Raw genomic sequence first — 20,882 nt, 5'->3', positions numbered from 1 at the left:
GTGTTGATATAAACACCAACATGGTGTAGAATTAACATTTTAAAATTTATACCATGGTGTTGATTTAAAATCTCTGGTGTTAAATCATGCTGGTGTTTATATGAACACGAGAATTATATAAACATTGCATGATGTTATATTCACATCTATATTTTTTAAAGCATAATTTGTGAATTTGACGTTACTTCCAAAGTTTATTGAATCAATACAAAATTTAGACCTAATATAGCTTTGAAGAAGTTAATGTAATTTTTTTTAAATGCATAGGTTCGATCATACAAAGATAATACGATAAACAGATCTGTGTGTTTGTTTCTCGAGGATTTTTTATTACTGGTATTTCGCATAAAAAGAAAAGCCAGTTATTCACTAAATAAGATACTTTCGTAAGAGTTGAGCGAAAACATTCCTGCGCGACTCGACAACACATTTTAGTACAGCATCTTTTATAGTCCACCTTTTTTTTCCTTTGCTCTTTTTTGATACTGCGACAAGCAACATTGCGCGGACTTTCAAGGAGCAAAGGGTCGGTTGAGAGGTCAGTTTACGTCGTATAAACTCCGTTTTTTAGAAATTGAGAAACTTTTTCTCTTGCTTACCAGGTAGAGATGAGCAAGATGACTCGTGAGTAGCGCGTAAACACCTGCCGAAGCGCCAACCAGATAAAGACTTGGTTGCAGAAGCGACGCTCCTAGAGCACCGCAGACTCCGCCGCCCAGATAGATAGTCGCCACTCCTATTCGTCCTTGCTCCACCTGCAATTACAAGTTTCCTTCGTTTCTATCTGCAATTCCGTACGTGCAGAAATTATAATCTTCGTAATCTGTTCCTCATAAATAAAACTTGTTATATCGGATAATAAATCGGAATCCTAATACTAGAGATAATAAAGAGATCCAATTCGAAAATTTTTTTATTTAAGCACAGCAATCTATTATTGCAATATATTGTGTAAAAAGATACAAAATAATATACGTTATTACAAATCAAAATCTTATACAATATATTAAAAAAATATATAAACAGAGTAAGAACTCCCAGTATTCAAGAAAATGTGTAAAATAAGGAATATTGGGAATCAACACGTTAATTAGTGCAAATCTTTCCATTATAATAAATTTAATGTACGTCGTCCGCAAACAAAAGTATAGATTGAGAGCCGTATGTGTTTCGACTTACTTTAAAGTCATTATCAATGGAAGGATGTAAATGACATAAAGTTGATTTCATATGTTCAATTGTGTGCAAATGTGCAATAATCTGACTATCAAATACATATATTCTTTTTTATTTTATTTTTTTATTAATTTAAAAAAATTTATTTTTAAAAGAACAATCTCTCTCTCTCTCTCTCTCTCTCTCTCTCTCTCTATTTCGTGTCATGCTTCCTCTCAAAAGTCTGTGGACACATTGCATAACGAAGAGAATTTTAATTCAACTATATATGATTGTTATCTGGAGTAATCATAAAGTGGATCCTTCTATCAAAGGAGGAGCTCATTCCTTTAAATACGATATCTCGACGCGCCAACTGAACGATGTCTCCGCAATTTACTTGATTGACTCACCTCGAGTGGAGTAGCCAGGACCAGCTGAATGACCACGTTGAGTGCGAGGTGAAGTGCGTTCGAGTGCAGCAGCATGTAGGAGGCAAATCTCCAGCCCTGTACCCTCTGACGGGGATCGTAGACCAACCATCTCCGTAACATCGCTTCGTCTCCCAGGCAGTGGACGGTTATCTGTTACGAGAGAAAGCACGTTTAATGTGCTTGCCTTTGCCGCGGAATATTATTCAGAGAAGAGCACGACATATACATCCAAGAACATGGAAATAATTATACGTCACTGTTAGAAATACAGTAAATTACAGTTAATAGTGCCTTTATTAAATATACATTAAACTATATACTAAATTGTATACTATTTTACTATTATACACTGCTAATCAAAAGTTTCATCTTATATTTTATGCTAACAATTCCATTTTTCATATATAAAATATGGAAATGTAATATATTGTATTCTCTTATTTTCGGTCACAAAAGTATTCAACAAAATCGCAGATCGCTGAAAAATAATTATAAACAAAAATTCTAAGAAAATTTTTCAAATAGACAAATATATGGATTAGACATGTTTATGGTTTTTAAAAATATCAATTTTTAATTTTTACGCTAGACACCGATGAAATATTTGACGACTAACAATTAGAAAATGATATGTAAACAATATTTTCGCAGAAAATTAGATATCAGATTAAATATAAAGATGAAATCACATGATGCTCGATTTCTTGAATGATAAGCATGCATGCTGCTATGCTTGCTTTGATGCATACAGTCTGACGTTTGATAAATAATTATGAAATTAGCAATTATTTCTTTTGATTGGTGCATGCAAGGAAATAAGCTATGAAGTAATTCATAATAAATATAAAAATCATGTATGTGCAGCAGGCAGCGCTCAATGTATGAACGAATTCTAGCATACATCAGAGCAGGCATGGTTGTATGCATGCTATCATTCAAGAAATCAAGCATCGTATGATTTCATCTTAAGTCTTGAGTAAGATATTTAAAAAAATTATCGACACAATGCCAAGAATTTGAGCTTTCGTTATCAAAATTCGAGAAGATTAAGCTTTAAGAAATAAGTTACAAATATAAGTTATTTTTTCTGTTTTAATAAAAAAAATAATGAGTGAAAAAATATAATACATGCAAACTGTATTCATATTTTATTCTTTATATTTCCACAAACAAAGATTGTGCTGAAACTTTTAAGATGGTAATGTATATATTTATATATATAATATTATATAATAAAATTATAATTAAATTATAATAAAAATTTAATACATCATATATAAAATCTGTAAAAATTTATTTATATTTATATTGATATTATAGTATATTTAAATTTTTGTTAATGTAATAATTTTTATAATATTAAATTGTTTATTTGTGTTTTATTAATGATGTGTATTAAGATTCATTTTAGCAATATATTTTTAAAAAATCTTTGAAATTTAATCGTCTCGACAAAACGTCTTTCACAAAAAATATTTCTTAAACGAGAGAGGGGCTTAGTGAATCCAGGATTTCCTATTTATTTTAGAAGCTAAATAAGATAGCAAGATAAACGAGCACATGAATGAAGTGCTATTCCAGATCCTGTTGGTACGCCAGCTATTTCCGTAACGACACTTAGCTTTCCCAGAAGCGATTTGTTGAGATAGAAAATGTGTTCCACGCGTTTTTACTTCCAAATCTTACACAGAAGTATTGGAAAAAATACTTATCTTTCCAGATTAGACAAAGCGAGATTAGATAAAGTCTGAGATAATTAATGGGCCATATGGCGCGCTCTTTAAACATATACCTAATGTAGTTCTATAAATAGTCATACAAATTTTTATTTTTAATAAAGAAAATTTCTATTATCTAAAAAATTTGTATCTTTATCTGTAACTTTATATATAACAAAATTTGTATCTTTATATATAACAAAAGTATTAAAAACATTATGTGCGAGAAAATGGATCGGATGTATTGAAATTTTCTAAAGTGTGTGAGGTACAAATAAATGTTATTTAATTCTTAATACTTGTGAAATTAATCCAAATATTTTGCAATTTATGTGTGACATTCATTTATTTGTCAAGTTTAAAATTTAATGAATGTGTCTAAAAGATAGCTTGAACATATAATTCATATAGCGTGCATCATAATCCATGATAAACTTTACAATAACGAATATTCCAATATCGCATAACGCCTTGCAATTGAGTACCAAATAACGATCAATCACATTATCGATCATAATGATTTACAAAGATCCAGAGAGCCTATTAAAGCAGCCTCCATATGCACATAGTAGCGATATCGGACATTTCGTTCAATATTAATCGCACAGTCAGCAAAATATTTATGTCACAAGCGTAGTCTGCAAGCAATTTATCAGCGCGTTTAATAACTTGCTCATCCGATTACGCGCGGAATTTATCGTAACCGTAATAAAGAGCGGCATGTACGCGATGCATTCGGTGCGGAGCGCGCGCAGGAGTCTGTAAAAATAATACCTTAACGATTGTTGTTTGCTTTTTTTTTGTGCACCGCAGTAGAGTGCACGCGTGCAGACATTCTCGCCGGTAAATCACACGTGTCAGCAGGTGCGCCAACTCTTTCGTGAGAGCTTGATACCTCCCCGGCTATGTGTTCTGATGTCCCAGTTTTTACAAGCCCGTCTAGATTCGGGGCCTTCGTTCGTGCTTAATGTGCTTTTATGTTTTCCATCTTGGACAGTATCTCCTCGACATTAAAATCCAGTGCTCACTTTGCAGCAAATTATTGTCTCATGTCATGTACGCTCCGTCGCATGATATTTCAATTCGACGATGTGTCCGTAAGACTGAACTGAGCCTGACTTTGTCGTTTGATATCATAAAAATGAAATTCAATTGTACGAGATTGTTAATTTTTATATCTATGCGATTTGTTATTACGATATTCTATTTGCAATTAAATAAGCATAAATTGAGACATGCTGTACACACTTAAGTACATATCTATTTATATGATTTTTTAGGAACTGTAGATGTTATATATTTTTTTAATAAACATGCTTTTTTAATATTATTTCAAGATGAGCTTCATAATGCACATAATAAGATATAATAAATACAAATGAAATAATTGAAATATCTGATAATGTTTTTCTAAAATCATCAGCTATTGTATATTTCATATAAAACATATCAGGTATAAGGATATCTAAATAATAGATAATTTATTATAAAATTTTAAACAAATAAACAATAATAACTATTTATTTCTACAATGGATGGTATTATTTAAAAAATCAATAACATTTCATTCTATCTTACAAAAGATGAAAGAAAATTATTTGAGGGAAAACGGCTATGTGTCAGTCTGTCGCGATGACACAGTCAGTGATTTCGTCCAATACTGTGTTCTAATTCTGAATTCTAAACAAATGTTTGCAGCAACCCGTATAATTGGTGTCTACGTACATGTATATGCGTGTGTGTATGTATACGCGCACTCGGAACTCCGGTCGGAGTTCGTAATTATAGAGGCGTTCGCATCCTACAACGTAGGAATTTCATTTTCCTAAGGTGCGAGAAAAGAAGAACGTAATATCGTGTAATATTCGTGCAATGCGGTGCAATATCGATATTCATGGTATGTTGAAATATCATTCGACGAAATTTGTCCATAATACCTGCGACTTTACAACACTCGTGATACAAACGAAATCTGAACGAAACGTGACTCCGTCATTTAGAATAAAAAAAAATTAAAACCTTATACTTGTATGGATATATAAAAATTTTACTTTACTGTTTATAAGTTTAGGAACACTTGCATTTTCTCTCGAAAGAAAAAAATTCAGTTTAAAAAATTTCCTTCAAAAATTTTGAAAAATTTATGCGGATCGAGAATATTAAATTATTATTATTATTATTATTATCTATAAACTATTTACTTTTGAAGTTAAAACATATTGTGAAAATTTTTTAGTTTTTACACAAGAAATTCAATTATTGCGAAAAGTTCTCATATGATTTACTTAAAAAAACATTTTTAAGCTTAGAAAGCTTATTTTAAAATACTTTTTCGTTAATTTTTATCCGATAATATTTCATAAAGTTATTACTCTTCAAAGTAAAATAAAAATATTTAAAAAATATTCGATTTTCAATTTTATATAATTTATAAACAAAATAACATAATAATAAAATTAAAAAACAAATTTACAGTTATCTTTTCTCTTTAAAATGCACTTTTGAAACTTTTTTACGATTTTTTTCCGAGATATTTAATTTTTCATACAATACAAGAAAATCGCACGCATTCCCAAATTTATAAGCAGTAATATATATAAATTTTTATTTTAATGAACAATAAATGTAAGAATCAGTTAATCTGTAATTTTTAAACCTTTTTTGCTTTAGTTTTTTTAAATTTAAATTTACAATATTAGAGAGAGCATAATCGACAATTTACTGAAAAATCGGAAACTAGATTTACTGTTCAATGTGTACTATCTGAAATGATCGCCATATCAAACAGAAGGCGGTACGTAAATCACAGAGGTTCGTTTTACGAGTTTCAGCTATCTATTCGAAGAGTAGTACAGTATAGTGACGGAACAGATTCTAAGTTAAATCTCGATACTTTCCACAAGCGAGAGATTTGTATCGTCTAAAGTAAAGAGAAGGCTTATGTAGTTTCATAGAGAATGGCGTGAATTCGAGATCACGACTAATATACTATTATTTAACAATTTTATGATTTTATTATCAAATTTTATTTTACAGAATTTTTGTGCAAACTGAGTTAAATAAACAAATCGGGGAATAATGACAGATTATATAATCAATCCAAAGTCTTTAACATTATTCTCAAGAAAAGTGTTGAGAAACATCAGATATTAACTAGATAAATTAGCAATTAAAAATAAAAAATTGTTTCATGAATCTTCGAACAAGTAAATAAGATAAAATCACGTTCCCGAATTAATTTAAGGAAATCATATTTTAATATTTTGATTCCAGATTTTTTATTGCAAAAGTATACATTATTAAATATATGTGAAAAATCAGAAGACCACAAATATAATGACTTTGGTCAATAATATCAAGGAAGAATCTATTATTTAATTATTTATATATTTATCACGTAATATTCTGTGCATGCAACAATTATGCTTCGTTACATACATTTTTAGAAAACATATCAATAGAAAAACGTAAACCATTCAGAAATTCTATAAAATATTCTAAAGATAATTAAATCTACAGGATATAAACAAAAAAGCAAAATTACAAATTTCCATATTTTTATAGCTTCAAAAAAAGTGAATTTATATTCAAATACCTATACATTTACGTAATAAATGTATCACTTTTTAATTTCGTTGGATTATATAGCCGCGCTTTGAATTAGTATTACTGGAATATAAACATGTACTATTCTCAGATATTAATTAGTCATTAATGTATTTTATACATATATATATTTATATTAATATTTCAAGTAAAGTGCGATATATTTAATTACTCATTTTCTCTATTCAGAGAATAATTTCTTCGAGCTTTTCTATTTTAATCTGACAAGTCCAAAATTCAACATTGCGCCGTTTATACCGCTTATGCCGTTAATCGAGACCCGGAACATTTATTTCCGGTGATCTGGAGAACGTTTCAAAGATGGAATTCGCCCTCTTCTTTATTTCATCTCTCGCTTCGAGGTCGTTGTACGTTAACATCCTCGATTTTCGTTCTCCCTCATGCTAACCTCTTTTAACAATGTATACTGCCATGTTAAAGGCAGAAACGGAATTTCGCAGAATTCTCCGCAAATTAGAAATGCATTTAACTTCGTAGTTTTCAGTTTATATGCATTCAAAACATAAATTAACGCTTTGCTTCACATTATAAAATCAAAATTTGTGTGATAGCCGTATAAGAGCCATTGTTCGTTCTATCCTGTGACTCCGTTATATATTATTAGTCATCATATAATTATACAGTTTAAGCTAAATTTTTCTTGGAAGAAAATAAAATAAAAATCGTTCATTTAAAAAATTGGAAAATTATTTTTGACTTCTTTCAAAAAGCCTGTAAATATATTTTAAATATATATAAATATGTAAGTATTTTTCTTTCTATCTTTTATCTTTTGGAATGCTCATCTACATATATATATCAAATTTTCTTTATCCATATTTTATTTTATAAATATTTCATTTTATAAGTTATTTATTTTAAGATCCTGCTATAAGATCAGAAACGAAATAGCTTTGATATCATATTCCGCTTCTTGCTCTATAGATACATTCTGCTGTGTTTCTCGGTTCGGATGTAAAGTTCCTTAAAGTTCGAGGACGATTTGCAAAAGCGATACACGCTAGAGCGATAAATATAACGGCTCGTTTCTTTTTATCGCAAAACGCCGCCGATGTTCTTCGCTTCCACCTTCAGTACGAAGCACCGCGGTGCGCATTCTCAGGCGTGTGTTTATACGCATTGTCTCATATATTACAAATTATCTCCCACTTGCAACAACGAGTTTTCACCAGACAATACTGCCGCGATAAAGTTGAAATTCACGGACTGTGGCCGTGAATTATTGGCGCCTTTAATTCCGCAGCTTTAGGTTTATACACTTTAGCGAGCATTTCTACGTTCACGGGTAATTTTCCCGGCGGTAAAATGCCCAGGTTCGGACATTATTATATGCCTGGAAATATCAACTTTTTTTTTAGTAGTATAACGCTACTTTTTGAGCGTTTCATTAAGCTCGAGGGCGCGTTAATGTTCTCTCTCTCTAGATCGCTCACTCAGCCACTTTGAAAATCGCCTTTTCATGATACGCTTTTCATTTTACATGATCATTTAATTAACATTTAATATTTTTAACATTTTTTGTCACATACATGTATGTAAAATTTTTTCACTATATAGCTAACTTTTTCTAATATAAATATATATATATATATATGCTTACCTACAATAGTCATAATTTTATTTTATACGAAGCTATACATATATTAAATTTTCCTTTAAGCATAAATCACAAAAAAATATTTACATCTTTTTAATTATCAACGTTAATTTTCATTAACATTTTAATCATTTATATAGGCTTTTATATTGTTTTTGTTAACATTTTACTATTCATTATCATTTTATATGATTATAATGGTTATAATAATTTAATTTATACTTATAAAGCATACAGTTTTTCTGCTTCTGTCAGAATGAGATAGAAAATAAAATAATTTAATAGTTAGGAAACTTTCGTTGAAAACTTATGTAATCTGCATTGTCTATTTTGATTCGCGCAAAGGCTATATATTCAATTTCTTTTTTTAAACATATCAAATTTTCTATATTTAAAAATACAGAAAATAATTTATCTTTTTCGAATAAAAAGATTTGACTTCTTTTATTATTTTTAAATCCGTCTCCCTATTATAATAATATATACAAATACTTTTGTAATTCTTTTTTTTTCTTATACTTTGTATCTTCTTTCACATTTTTTCTGGATTTTATAAATACATTTCTCTATCTTAATATGGTACACATTTAGTAACAGTTAAAATATAGAAAATATAATCTAACCTTCTTTAGATTTTTCACGAGAATAAAAGATACATATAAATAAAAATGAATTTCGATGTTGTCTAAATTATTAATCACATGCCATTCCAAGAAATCTCAAATTTTCTACATAATACTTATCTTTTATATCGAATTGCTACATCATTATATAATTTCCTCGTAAGGCAATTCAATCCATATGCATCTATATTAACATATTCATATATTATAGATCATATATTAATACTAACTATATTTTTCATCGATTTTAGGTTTATAAAATAAATTCAAGAATTTAATAACTTTTTAAGAGAGTAATAATTGAAAGAGATAATTTAGGAACTGATATTTTAAATTTTCAAATAACGTCTACGTACAAGAAAAACGTTAAAATTTAACGATCTTACATAGTAAAAAAAAAAACTTTAGTAAAAAATTTTGTACTTGTGTTAAAATATTTCTTATAATAATTTGTACATAATATTTGTGTTATTTTCTAACAGATTCATTTTCTGTTAAATTAACAAAAAATTTAAGTGGACCGTTTGGAATACAGAAAATGTGTTAAATTTAACACATTTTCAACGTAGCTTATTATTAACCTGTAAGATACTAATTTTAAAATTATAATGTATATAGAAAAATTTAATAAATTTTTATTAGAGCAATAATAATTGCAGTGTGACTGCTTTAACAATAGTAATTAAAATTAAAAATGACGTATATAATGTATCAAATATTATATATAATAAATTCTAAACTGCAGATTTTTCATCAGATCCTTTTTCAGATTGCCTATTTGATTCATCAAATCCTCAAATGTCAAAGAATTTAATTATGATTAATTTTCATATACTTAATTATCTTATATCTTTTCATGCCTTTTACACAATGTTTTTCGCACAATGAGCTTGGACTGTTAAACATTTGCAGCGAATATTTACTTTGATCTCGTTCTGCTACGACTCGTACAACGAGTCAAAAGAAAGCGCGGCTAAGTGATTAACTTTCGTCGTGCTTCGTAGTAAACGAGTAAGAAATTGTAGCGTAACTTCGCGGTTTTAAATTCACGAATTTTTATTACGCGTATCCCTCGCTGCTTATTCACTTTCTGACTGAAGCGGGAGACGAAAAAAGTTTTCAAGATTATTATCGAGCGAAAAAGCCAAGAGCTTCTACTTTTTTGGAGTTTTTGCCATCAGGTATCTCGAAATATCGTTTTCCGGCGAATTCGCGCGTATAATTGGAAAGGGATTCCACCGTGCTTTCCTTTCGCCCTTACTCTCAAGAACTGAACGCGACATGATGCTTCCATTAATGAGAAATCTTGGAGCTTATAGCGTTTTAGAATCGTTCTTTTCTACTTTGTTTATGTTCCCTGAAATATGTTCCACATTCTATGATAAGAGAATTTTATTTAGCTAAAGCAACTATTTGAGCATAATAAAATAAATATAAAATATGTAAAATATAAAAAATGTAAAATAAATATAAAAATGTAATACGAAAAATGATAAAATACGCGAAGAAAAGAAGCAACAATTTTTTAAATAATTATTGTTGCTCTATATATATATATATACTATATGTATATATTAACAAATGATTTAAAAAAATATATTGCAATGAGAAAACGTAGATGATGATTTTAATTTAGTTACTGCATTTTGTACAAATCTATCTTCTAATATTACTTTATCTGTAAACAATATCTAATCACAAAATTAAAATCACAAACATTTCCTCCAAATCGCAAATTTTATTAATAATATACTAAAGTAAAAATAATATATGTAGTTTATAATTATTTCCTTTGTGGCTTTCAAAAAGATGATTGCTCGTCTCTTATAATTAAGGTAGATTGTTACAATTACCTATATAACAACGTTCCAAGTACTAATTAAAATGGTATATCATAATTATGCAGCTTTTAGATTTAACATTCACTCACCTCGATGATGCTGATACAGATCATGAGGTAGGGCGGTCGTATCCGGAAGCTCGGCTTCCTGGATGGCAGTGGATATCTGGGCGTTGCTCTAGGCGTGACTTCATCGTCACGTATTTTTTTATAGGAGGACGTGACGATGATCGGTGATTCCGGGGAATAGGGCGAGCCGGGTCCCGAGTATGTCGCATCCGTAGAATCCGACGATATCGTCGACAAAGTCGGCGAATTTTCCAGCAACGCTGCCTCGGCGACCATTTTAGTATCTTAAACGAACAGAAAGAATATTACGATTATTATACCGCAAAATAGTACACTTTAGATAAATGTATACATTAAGAAAAATATATCTTAAGTGGATTGTGCAATACACAACGCATTATAAAGAGTAAACAAAATACAATAAGATAATTTAGATTTAAATGCTTGTCTAATGATTTATAAAGCTTTTTAATAAGAAAACTATTCGTAATATATCTAAAATAAATATATTTAAAATGTATTTTAAAATACATATAGAAATATTATTCCAACATTTAACTTTGACTCCAATATTTGGAGTTTCTCTTAAACATAATGAAAAGCACAGGCAATAGAAACAGGAAATAAGAGAGTAGCTATGAATATTAGAATATAAGGTTTTTGATAGATTGCAATTTTTTATTCCCTGCTTCTATTATACCTGTGTTTTTCAATGTGTTTAAAGTTTTACTTGGATAATTTATATAACGGTCTTGTTCTATCTTATTATTATTTATGATATAATGTAATATATAAACATTCAATCAGAATTATAGAATTTACAAAACTTCTCTAAAAAAAGACGAAGTTATATGTTACAAATAAAGAACCTGATTTAACGTATATAGCTTTCATTTAATAATTCTATGTCTTGCGTGTTAGAGAATGTCCGTGTGCGTAATAGAATCAAGAAAGTATGTTACATGATTTTTATCTAAAAATAAAAGAGAGAGAAAGAAAGCGGAAGCCGCTGAAAGTCGAGAAAATAAGACTTTAATCATAACTTTACGAGGAGAGCTATTTATAAATGTTCTTTTTCATCTAACGACAATCATTGAGCCATTACACGTAGTCCTACAATCCTAGTAACGATCCTGGCTCTCACCACTGCAATGAAGTCAGCCTTTCGGTAGCTTCGTTCGCAGATATCGTCAGCTTTCGTCGGCCTCTCCCATGTGGAAGCCTGCCTCTATAATTCAGCCGCAAAGCCTATAATGGCGCGAAAGACGTGTTTCGTGAAGCAATTTGCAGAACGGCGCAATTTGTACGCCTACATACGTTACGTACGGGCACAGGTTAATCTTAAAACGATACTTCGTATTCGGAATTTGTCATGTAGGTATAAAGTGACTCGTAAACGGAATAAGGGAACTGAGCAGTTTTAACAAAAAGATCAAAAAAGACAAAGTTCAGAGTCTAAATTATATAAAATTAGGATGTAATCTAATTATTAAATAAACAATTTTTATTATCAAACTATTATTATAGAAACCTCACTGTTTTAACTTTGATGACAGAGAAACGTATAAATATGGATTCAACAGTGATGATATAATTTTTGTATTATAGAATGGTAAAATTTATAAATTTACATAATAATCAACATTATTATTTATTATTACATAACATATTCCAAAAATATAACATATTAATATGTGCGTGCGTGCGTGCGCGCGCGCGCGCGCGCGTGTGTGTGTGTGTGTGTGTGTAATATATATGTATTAACACAAATAGCTCGGCTAATTTATTATTACTTCTGTAATATATACATAATATCACTGTCTTTACAGTAAACATTAATTAATTTTCTAGATAAACAATTCTTGATGACATAATTATTCTTCTTTATAGCATAGATACTTCAAATCATTCATGCAGTATATTATAAATACTTTAATAGTTGTCCATGTAAACATTACAGTTTATTACAATTTTCTTTATTTCAGCAACTTTGTTATTCTCGAAATGATTAAGAATCAGTTTACAATGATTGTCTACTAATTCTGTCTCCTGAGGAGACTTGATAATCGTTTCGGTTTTCTCATAATTTCGATTGTTTGTAGTTATTGTGCAACAAGAATTTTGATACTTATACTTTCAATATTTGTGAATTTTAACAAATTATACATTTCCGAGATGAATGTGCATGTTTAACATAAGTAGAAGGAAATGTTATTGAATCCAGATTTGGTACGTTGATCGTATGTTCTTCTTGTACCTCATCTGAGTATTTGTCTGATGCATCATATAAATGTTCTTCTGAGACATCCAAAAACAGTTGCCATTCTGACTGAGGTTTGTAAGAAACGATTTCATACAGCTGATTATATATAGCTCGCTTTATATTATCCAGATATATAGCCGCGTCATTCAAATATGCTTGATGTCTACGCAATTTGCTTGATAATAGTGATAACTTGCGTCGTGGTTCTTCGATTATATATGGAATAGAATCCCAATATAATTCTGAACTGTCCAAATTGACCGCATCGTCCAAACGTACTTGATGTCTATGAAATTTACTTGATAGTTGAGACTTATGTCGTGATGCGTCGATTACATGCGGTGGCACTAATGGCAGAACGGGGTCCGTGTCTTCCGAATTGATGATTATATCCGAATGTTTTATATGCTTTTTTTGTAATACTGGAAGTTGTGCGGCTAGCAAAATTTCGCAATGCAGTTGAATCACCATTAACAATAGAATAGCTCGAATCACACATTGAAATCTCCTCATGATTGTTAAATGTCAAGAGAAATTTCGTCAAAAGAGATATGGACCAAGCTACTGATAGTTGCCACTACGTTCTGTTTCGACTTGTTAGAACTTGCTTCCTTAAATCAAGAAGCGAGTCGTAAAAGATAATCGAATTCATAAAAGCACTGTTGAAACGCGATATCAGCTCAGATATATATAATACCTACAAACGTTTCTGTATATGATTGACCACGTACAATTACCAACAGCGTCATTTCGTACTTGAATGTACGTTGATTCATTTCACGCTAACATTATCTCATCAACGCTTTATTAGATGGCGGTTTAAGATTCTTTTATTATTAACAGCCCATTGTTCGATAATCAGTTTCCGGCCCATCAACAATACACTTTCAGATCATTCGCATATATTAGATTCTGGATAGCTGTAACTTGTCGCATGCAAATGCAAAACATGAAGCCGAGAAGTTATTTTGAATAACAAGCATAAATATCTAACACTGCAATACATCTGATTTTCACCCTTTCCGACATAATTCTAAATTAAAATGAACTTTACGTTATAATTGCAATTATAACAATAATACAAATAATAGAATATGTTCATGTTTGTAGAACTGCAATACATAAAGAGAATGTTTGGAGTCACAGAGTAATGTTCGTATTTGTCAGGATTAATTCTTCAGAACTATATTCCACAATCAAACTAAAGCCACCTAGTCAACTACTCCCACAGCTTGACCAGCTTAAAACTCGATCTCACGCGTTCTAGACCGAAACGGGCGAAGAGCGGGGCACCAACGGGGAGAACAGCATCACACCGAAATCGCTGGTTTTCGTGGGTATCCGCCAGTTTCGCGGTGTGGCACACCAGGGCTGAAACTCGGCCAACAATTCAATGGCAAATTCTAGGGGTGACCCGAAAACACAAGCCGAACAAAGAGCGTTGACGGTCGAACAAAGAGATCATGAGAAGCGAGCCAACAGAAAAGCAGAAGGAGTCACAAGTTCTCTCACCCTCCGCTCTTCGTAGCGGCCCGGTCGACAAACATATCGTTCTTATCTGTCTCTTCTATCAGTACCACTTCATTTCTCTATCTCTCGAACAGATTCATTTGCCAGTGTACCGCAATTCCAAATGCACGCGTAATGTCCATGCACGGTGTCGAGCGAATAATGCATAACTGTATGCGCATAGTTCGCGTTGCACCATAAATGCTTGCAAGCTCGTTGGCGCTCATTAACTTTAGAATGTTCCTTTTGAGGCTCCATTGCTTTTTCATACAGCACTCTCTGAGTTTGAGTTTAATTTTAGCTCGTGTTTAACTCATTTAAATAATTCTTAATTATAAAATACATAAAATAATTAAAATATAGGAATAATCTTTCTTTTCCTCTTCTTTTAAATAATTTTTCTAAAATTCTTAATTATAATCTAAATTATAATTCTTTCACATCTAAATTATATATTTCTGAAAACTATTATCTTATTTTTAATTTTGTATCTCTTTATTATAAGATTGTGCACAAAATTTTTGGTACAAGACGATATCGCATCATCTTTTCTCGATCTATATCTTCTTTTCTTCCGTAAAGCAGAGTCGTGCTCGAGCCAACTGCATTATGCTCGGTGCCGCTTCTGGCAAGGGTATTATTAGCTCTTCGCATTATTGTCTTGGATTAACTCACCCATGCAAAAAGCTGTAATTTCTAATTAACTCGCGCGCATGTTTTTTCTGTAGTTACCCAAGTGATAATAAGTATGAATCTAAATTTGCGGTAATATCGTTGTGCGATGTCAGAAAGTTCGTTCATAATTCCTTATTAAATATTGTATAATTAAAACCCAAATTACCCCTTCTTTCATTTAGTAGAAGATTTCATTAATGAAACGATAAATTGTGCGTGTCTACAATATTATTATGCATGTCTACAATATTTTCATATTTCTCTCGAAAATATTAAAGTCACGTTCCAGCGCATGAATTTTAAGGCTCATATTTTTTAACCTTTTTGTAATTTTTTTTTACGTAGTTGGAAAATTTGTGTTAAATTTAACACATTTTCATTAAACAGTCTACTTAAACTTTTGTATTAATGTAACACAAGAGGAATGTGTTAGAAAGTAACACAAACTTTATGTAAAAATTAACACAAAAAACATAATATTGACGCAATTTGTAAGCAATTATATTTCTTCGTTAAAATTAACATTTATAATATGTTAAAACATATTTTATTCATCAATTCATTTACCTTAGAATTTACGTGTTTAAAAACATTATTTTTATGTTATTTGTCCACTTACTCATAAATTATTTTAACCCTAATAAGTACCGAATATCAATTTAACACAAAATATTCCAATAATTACATTATGTTAAATACAAAATGTTTTTTACTGTGTAAAATATTCCAAGCAAGAATGGATTAAACCCATAATTCACAAGACTTTACAATCTCATATCTGAAATGAATCTTATAAATTATTATTCTTTTTATTAGATTTTAATCTTGTCTATACGCGACTGCTATTTTTACAAACAAGGAAGAAGAATTTAATTAAACGTTATTGTTTTATATTTCAAACGGTGCACAAATCGGTTCTCGATATAAACATTCTTGTGCATGAAATGTATTATTTGTATTCGCCTTTGAGGCTTTTGGCGAAGATTATTCGCCTGTTATTCAGGAAGGGCACAAACGAGCCGAAAGCGCAGAGCGAAGCCGCACGGAAGCGGAAGCGCACGGTGCACTTTCGACCGCAGATCAATGAACGTTCGTTCGCGGTTAGCTGGTTGCATTGCACGCGTGTGGCGAATAAGCGAGCGAACAAGCGTGCGTGAATGCGTGCGTGCGTGCGTGCGTGCATTCGTAAAATCTACGGCGGCCGTATTTCGTGCTACGGCGGAATGGGCATGGCGCGAGAACGACGCCATCGTTAAATGGCGATTCGCCGCCGTATAATTCAGAAATATCAATTCTACGCGAACGTGGACATAGATCGTTGCTCTAGCACGATGGCATTAACTCTTTGTTCTCCATTGTGGATGTTTGCGTTGGTCTATGCTTCCGCCGTTTCGTTAAATTTACATCACGGTATTACGCGGAGATGCAACATAGGATAAGGTTACATATTAATTAGATAATTTCGATAATTATATGTACTACAAACTTTTACATTTAAAATATAAAATCGTGATTCGCTTACGTTTTACATTAATGAGACAGCTATCGTTTGGCGATAAACTTGTAGGGTAACTCCGGCAAATACGCAGCACTGGGATTTACGCCGCAGAAGTCAGAAAAAATAGAAAGAATGAGGTTAATTTTCCCGCAACTATTCTGTTAAATACCTTTATGTTATATTAATATAGTATTACGATTTCAGTTTCTTACTGTTAATATTAATTAAATTATTGTAAGTTGAATCGATTTGTCACTGTGTTAAGTAGCATCATCATAAATTATAATCTACATAAAATGATTACTCTAGGACATGCAAAAGACTTAGTTGTTTCGTGATACACGAATATAGAAGAATAGTAAAGCATGTTGTATAACAAAATACAAGTACTTTGTGTTCTTTGTTTAGTTTGTCGTCTTGTATATCCCACCTGTTTGGGATATACGGCATTTTTAGCGGGCCTGGATTTATGCCCAAAGCATACAAAGTGCGCAGATTGAATTCAGTGTACTAAATGCAATAAACGCATTACATGAAATATGTACCTCGTGTCATAACACTTGTAATACATGTGGAAAGATTGTAATTATTATTTATTGCTTCATAAACATATTTATCATTCTTATTTCTTAATAAAACTTTATAAACGCATTTTATAAGTTATTGTGTCATTTTACGTCTTATTTATATGCATTATTTATAAATTTTTCATGAGCCGTACATACCCCTCCTCCTCCCCCTATGAGTAGTCATATATCCCACCCCTATGGGATAGGGTTTTAAAAAGTTCATTGTTTAATACAAAATATAAATATTTCAGATTTCTAATATTTTTTTCATAATAGTAGACAGTACAAAGGTTTTACTGATATAGTTCGTTTATTTTAAATATAGTAAATAATACTTAATAAATTAAGTTTTTGATAGGTGCGACGTTGTATATACCGGAGTTACCCTTGATGATTTCTTCAAAATCTTACATAATTAAGTATGTGTGTGTGTATGCGTTTGTGTGTACAAAATTGCCTTTGATATCTTTTTAAATATCTCAAAAATATACTTTTACTTTCGTATATACTAATGTTATTGATAATAATAATAATTAATCTTATGTAATTTACATTTTTATTGAATATTAATACTTTCGAGAATACTCTAATTTTCATGAATAATGCTGCGAAATGATGAGATGACAAAATGAAAACTACACGTAATCGCAATATGTTGTCGATTTCAACACTTTCGAACGTGCGAAAATTCGCATTAACGCGCGCAATTTGGATTTGAAGTATTTTCACGGCAGTGAGAGAAACATTATAGTTTCGCAAGTTACACCATGCGGCGGACGTTAATCGCTGATGAAACTTCGACTTCATCGGAATACGCGCGGGATCTGGGTCCTGGGTACGGCTTAATGAAGCATTGACGTGTCCGGCAAAACCGTGTACCTGTCCGCGTGTAATTAACGTAACGCCGGCATCGGTCCGTGGGCCACGCAAATCAAGCGGTACGCTGAGAGCGAACCCGAGCGAACCCGAAGCCGTAATTAGAGGCTCTCGCGGCGCAAAGAACAATGGAGTAGGTGTGTTCGCGTTATCTCCGTACCTGTCGATATTTGTGGCTGCCCAAGACGCGGCTCGAATATCGATGGGCTTGGATGACCTGGGTAGAACATATGAAACTTCTGGAATTATCGTTCATGCATAACGAAGAAGAAATTCTAGTATAGTCTATCGTATTTAACAAAGTTTTAGGAGATTTTTACAGAATTATTAATTCTTGCCTTGTATTTGGGAGAGTTTTGCAATCTGTATAATTCTCATCATTATATTTTGATGTAATATTAATAATGTTCGTACAACATGTCTCTGAGAGTATAATGCTCACCAAATAACTTCATCATTCATCATGATTAATAACAAAATCCTTGTACAAATCGTATCTTTAGTTTTTTATGTATTTAAGGAATATATTTTACGTAAAATAAAATTATTGCCTTAATTTATAAATATATATACATATATAAATTATATTATATTATGTAATATAATGCAATATAATTATTATATAATATGGTAAAATATATGTATAAAAAATTTGGACTTTTAAAATATTTATATATATTTTAATACATCTCTTATTTGTTTTAATACAGATTGTATAATCTAACCTTCAATCAATAAAATCTAGTTAGTAATGGGTTTAACAAATAATAATGGCAGATCGAATTTCTCCTTGACCAATATTTATTAGCAACAAAAGAATGGCAGATCAATGGAAACATATTTATCCTACTAGAAAGCTGAAGTGTAATTATTGACAGAGAGACAGAATCAGAATTTAATTAATCTATCACATCGTGCCACATCACGAAGATAATACTGATTAATTAATTAGCATTATTGACGATTGTCATTCGTATCTATAATGATTCTGATGCTAAATAGTGGATAGATGCACAGAAGTAATTAAATCATGCGACATTATTCGATACAACGTCATTAGTCGCCATCAACAAATAATTTCTACTTAATTCTTCTACCTAAATTAATACATATTTCATTAATTTAGGTAGAAGAATTAGGTAGAAGTTATTTTTTGATTTAATTACTTCTGCATCTATTTACGTATTTGTTATTAACTAATATTATGAAATTATTCGCAGTCATCTGATATCTTATATATACATATATATGCACGTATGTTTTTTTCATAAACTGAGACACAAGACATGTTCTGCACGAGAGAAATATTTGAGTACTCGTTAACAGGGATAATGCGACTTCCTTTCGAGAGTTTGCGACGTCGAAAGTTTCGCGAGAGACCAACCTGCGTCATTAATTATTCCACGATAGCGTGAATACCTACGATTGGCTCATTAATTTTCAGCGACGTCATATCGACTTTCTGTCGAGAAGCCTTGATATCCCAAAATCCCGGCGACGTTACCGATCGTTGCGTGAGTGAACGTGTGTCAAAACGCCGCAGTGCTGTCTGGCCGGCCACAAATCAAAATTGCAACCGTGTGTGCGTTGTCTGAATGATCCCCGAATTTACCATGGCCATGCAACGTTGTTTGGAGGAAAAACGGCGCAAAATGATCGATTGTTTTAAGGTAGAGGTACCTAACGAGGAACGTCGCTGCCGTCATCACGCGGAAAAATTTGCGGGAATTTTCGGAAAGTTCGTGATCTCTTTTTCTCTCGCTCTCAGAACCAGCGGAAATTGCTACGTGTACGTCACGCGATATTACGAAATCACGGTATCGTGCGATATACTGCCTGTGTGCCCAGGCGCTGCCGCGCGGGCCACCTCAATCTCACGGTGTCAAAATAAAATTTGAAATATTATAAAGCCTCGGATGTGAAACGGGCGCGAATAAAAATTGCACGAGGACACGCGGAATAATTTTGTCATTTTACGGAGATGCTCGAAATGTGCGTCCGTGGTGTACCTTGACATTTCGCAACAAATCGAGAGAACCGAGAGATGCGGTGACAATGTAAATACCGCGTTAAAATTGTTGAAACTGAATGGAGTCAAATCTAAATTGGAATGCAGCGATCCTCTGTTTTCTATTCAAATAAATAAAGATTATAATATTTTAATGTTACCGCTTATATTTTATAAATTATTTTTTTTTATGTACTTTCTATCTCACTTTATTTTCTCTTATTATTTCTTATTTTAGGTCTAGATGATTGATAAAACATCATTGTAAAGTATAGACAATTAACTGTGTGTATATTTTAAGAGAAATCAAATATAAATTCATATATTTCTTTTTCTCTAAGACTGTAATTATTTATTAACTAATAAACTATGAATATTATCTTTAATTTTAGCTTAAGAGACCTATAGACATGACATATAT

The 20,882-nt window shown here is 31.3% G+C and overlaps 1 protein-coding gene across 4 annotated transcripts in view; it reads right to left on the bottom strand.

Moving 5' to 3' along the window:
• Window positions 1–20,882, bottom strand: part of LOC108753930 (protein rhomboid-like) — a 181,803-nt gene that overhangs the window by 2,559 nt on the left and 158,362 nt on the right. For 3 of the 4 annotated variants that reach the window (XM_018495930.1, XM_018495928.1, XM_018495929.1), the window contains exons 3-5: window positions 11,085–11,347; window positions 1,569–1,739; window positions 600–755 (exon numbers count right to left, since the gene is read on the bottom strand). In XM_018495930.1, coding sequence (XP_018351432.1) covers window positions 600–755; window positions 1,569–1,739; window positions 11,085–11,339 — 582 coding nt within the window. In that variant the 5' untranslated portion in view covers window positions 11,340–11,347. Of the gene's footprint in view, window positions 1–599; window positions 756–1,568; window positions 1,740–11,084; window positions 11,348–12,207; window positions 12,489–20,882 lie in introns of those variants that run through there. The other variant, XM_018495931.1, reaches the window with a different exon arrangement.

The sequence above is a fragment of the Trachymyrmex septentrionalis genome, unplaced genomic scaffold (genome assembly GCF_001594115.1).
Source record: "Trachymyrmex septentrionalis isolate Tsep2-gDNA-1 unplaced genomic scaffold, Tsep1.0 scaffold73, whole genome shotgun sequence".
NCBI classification, from domain to species: Eukaryota; Metazoa; Arthropoda; class Insecta; order Hymenoptera; family Formicidae; genus Trachymyrmex; species Trachymyrmex septentrionalis.
This window is presented reverse-complemented; position numbering and strand designations above follow the sequence as displayed.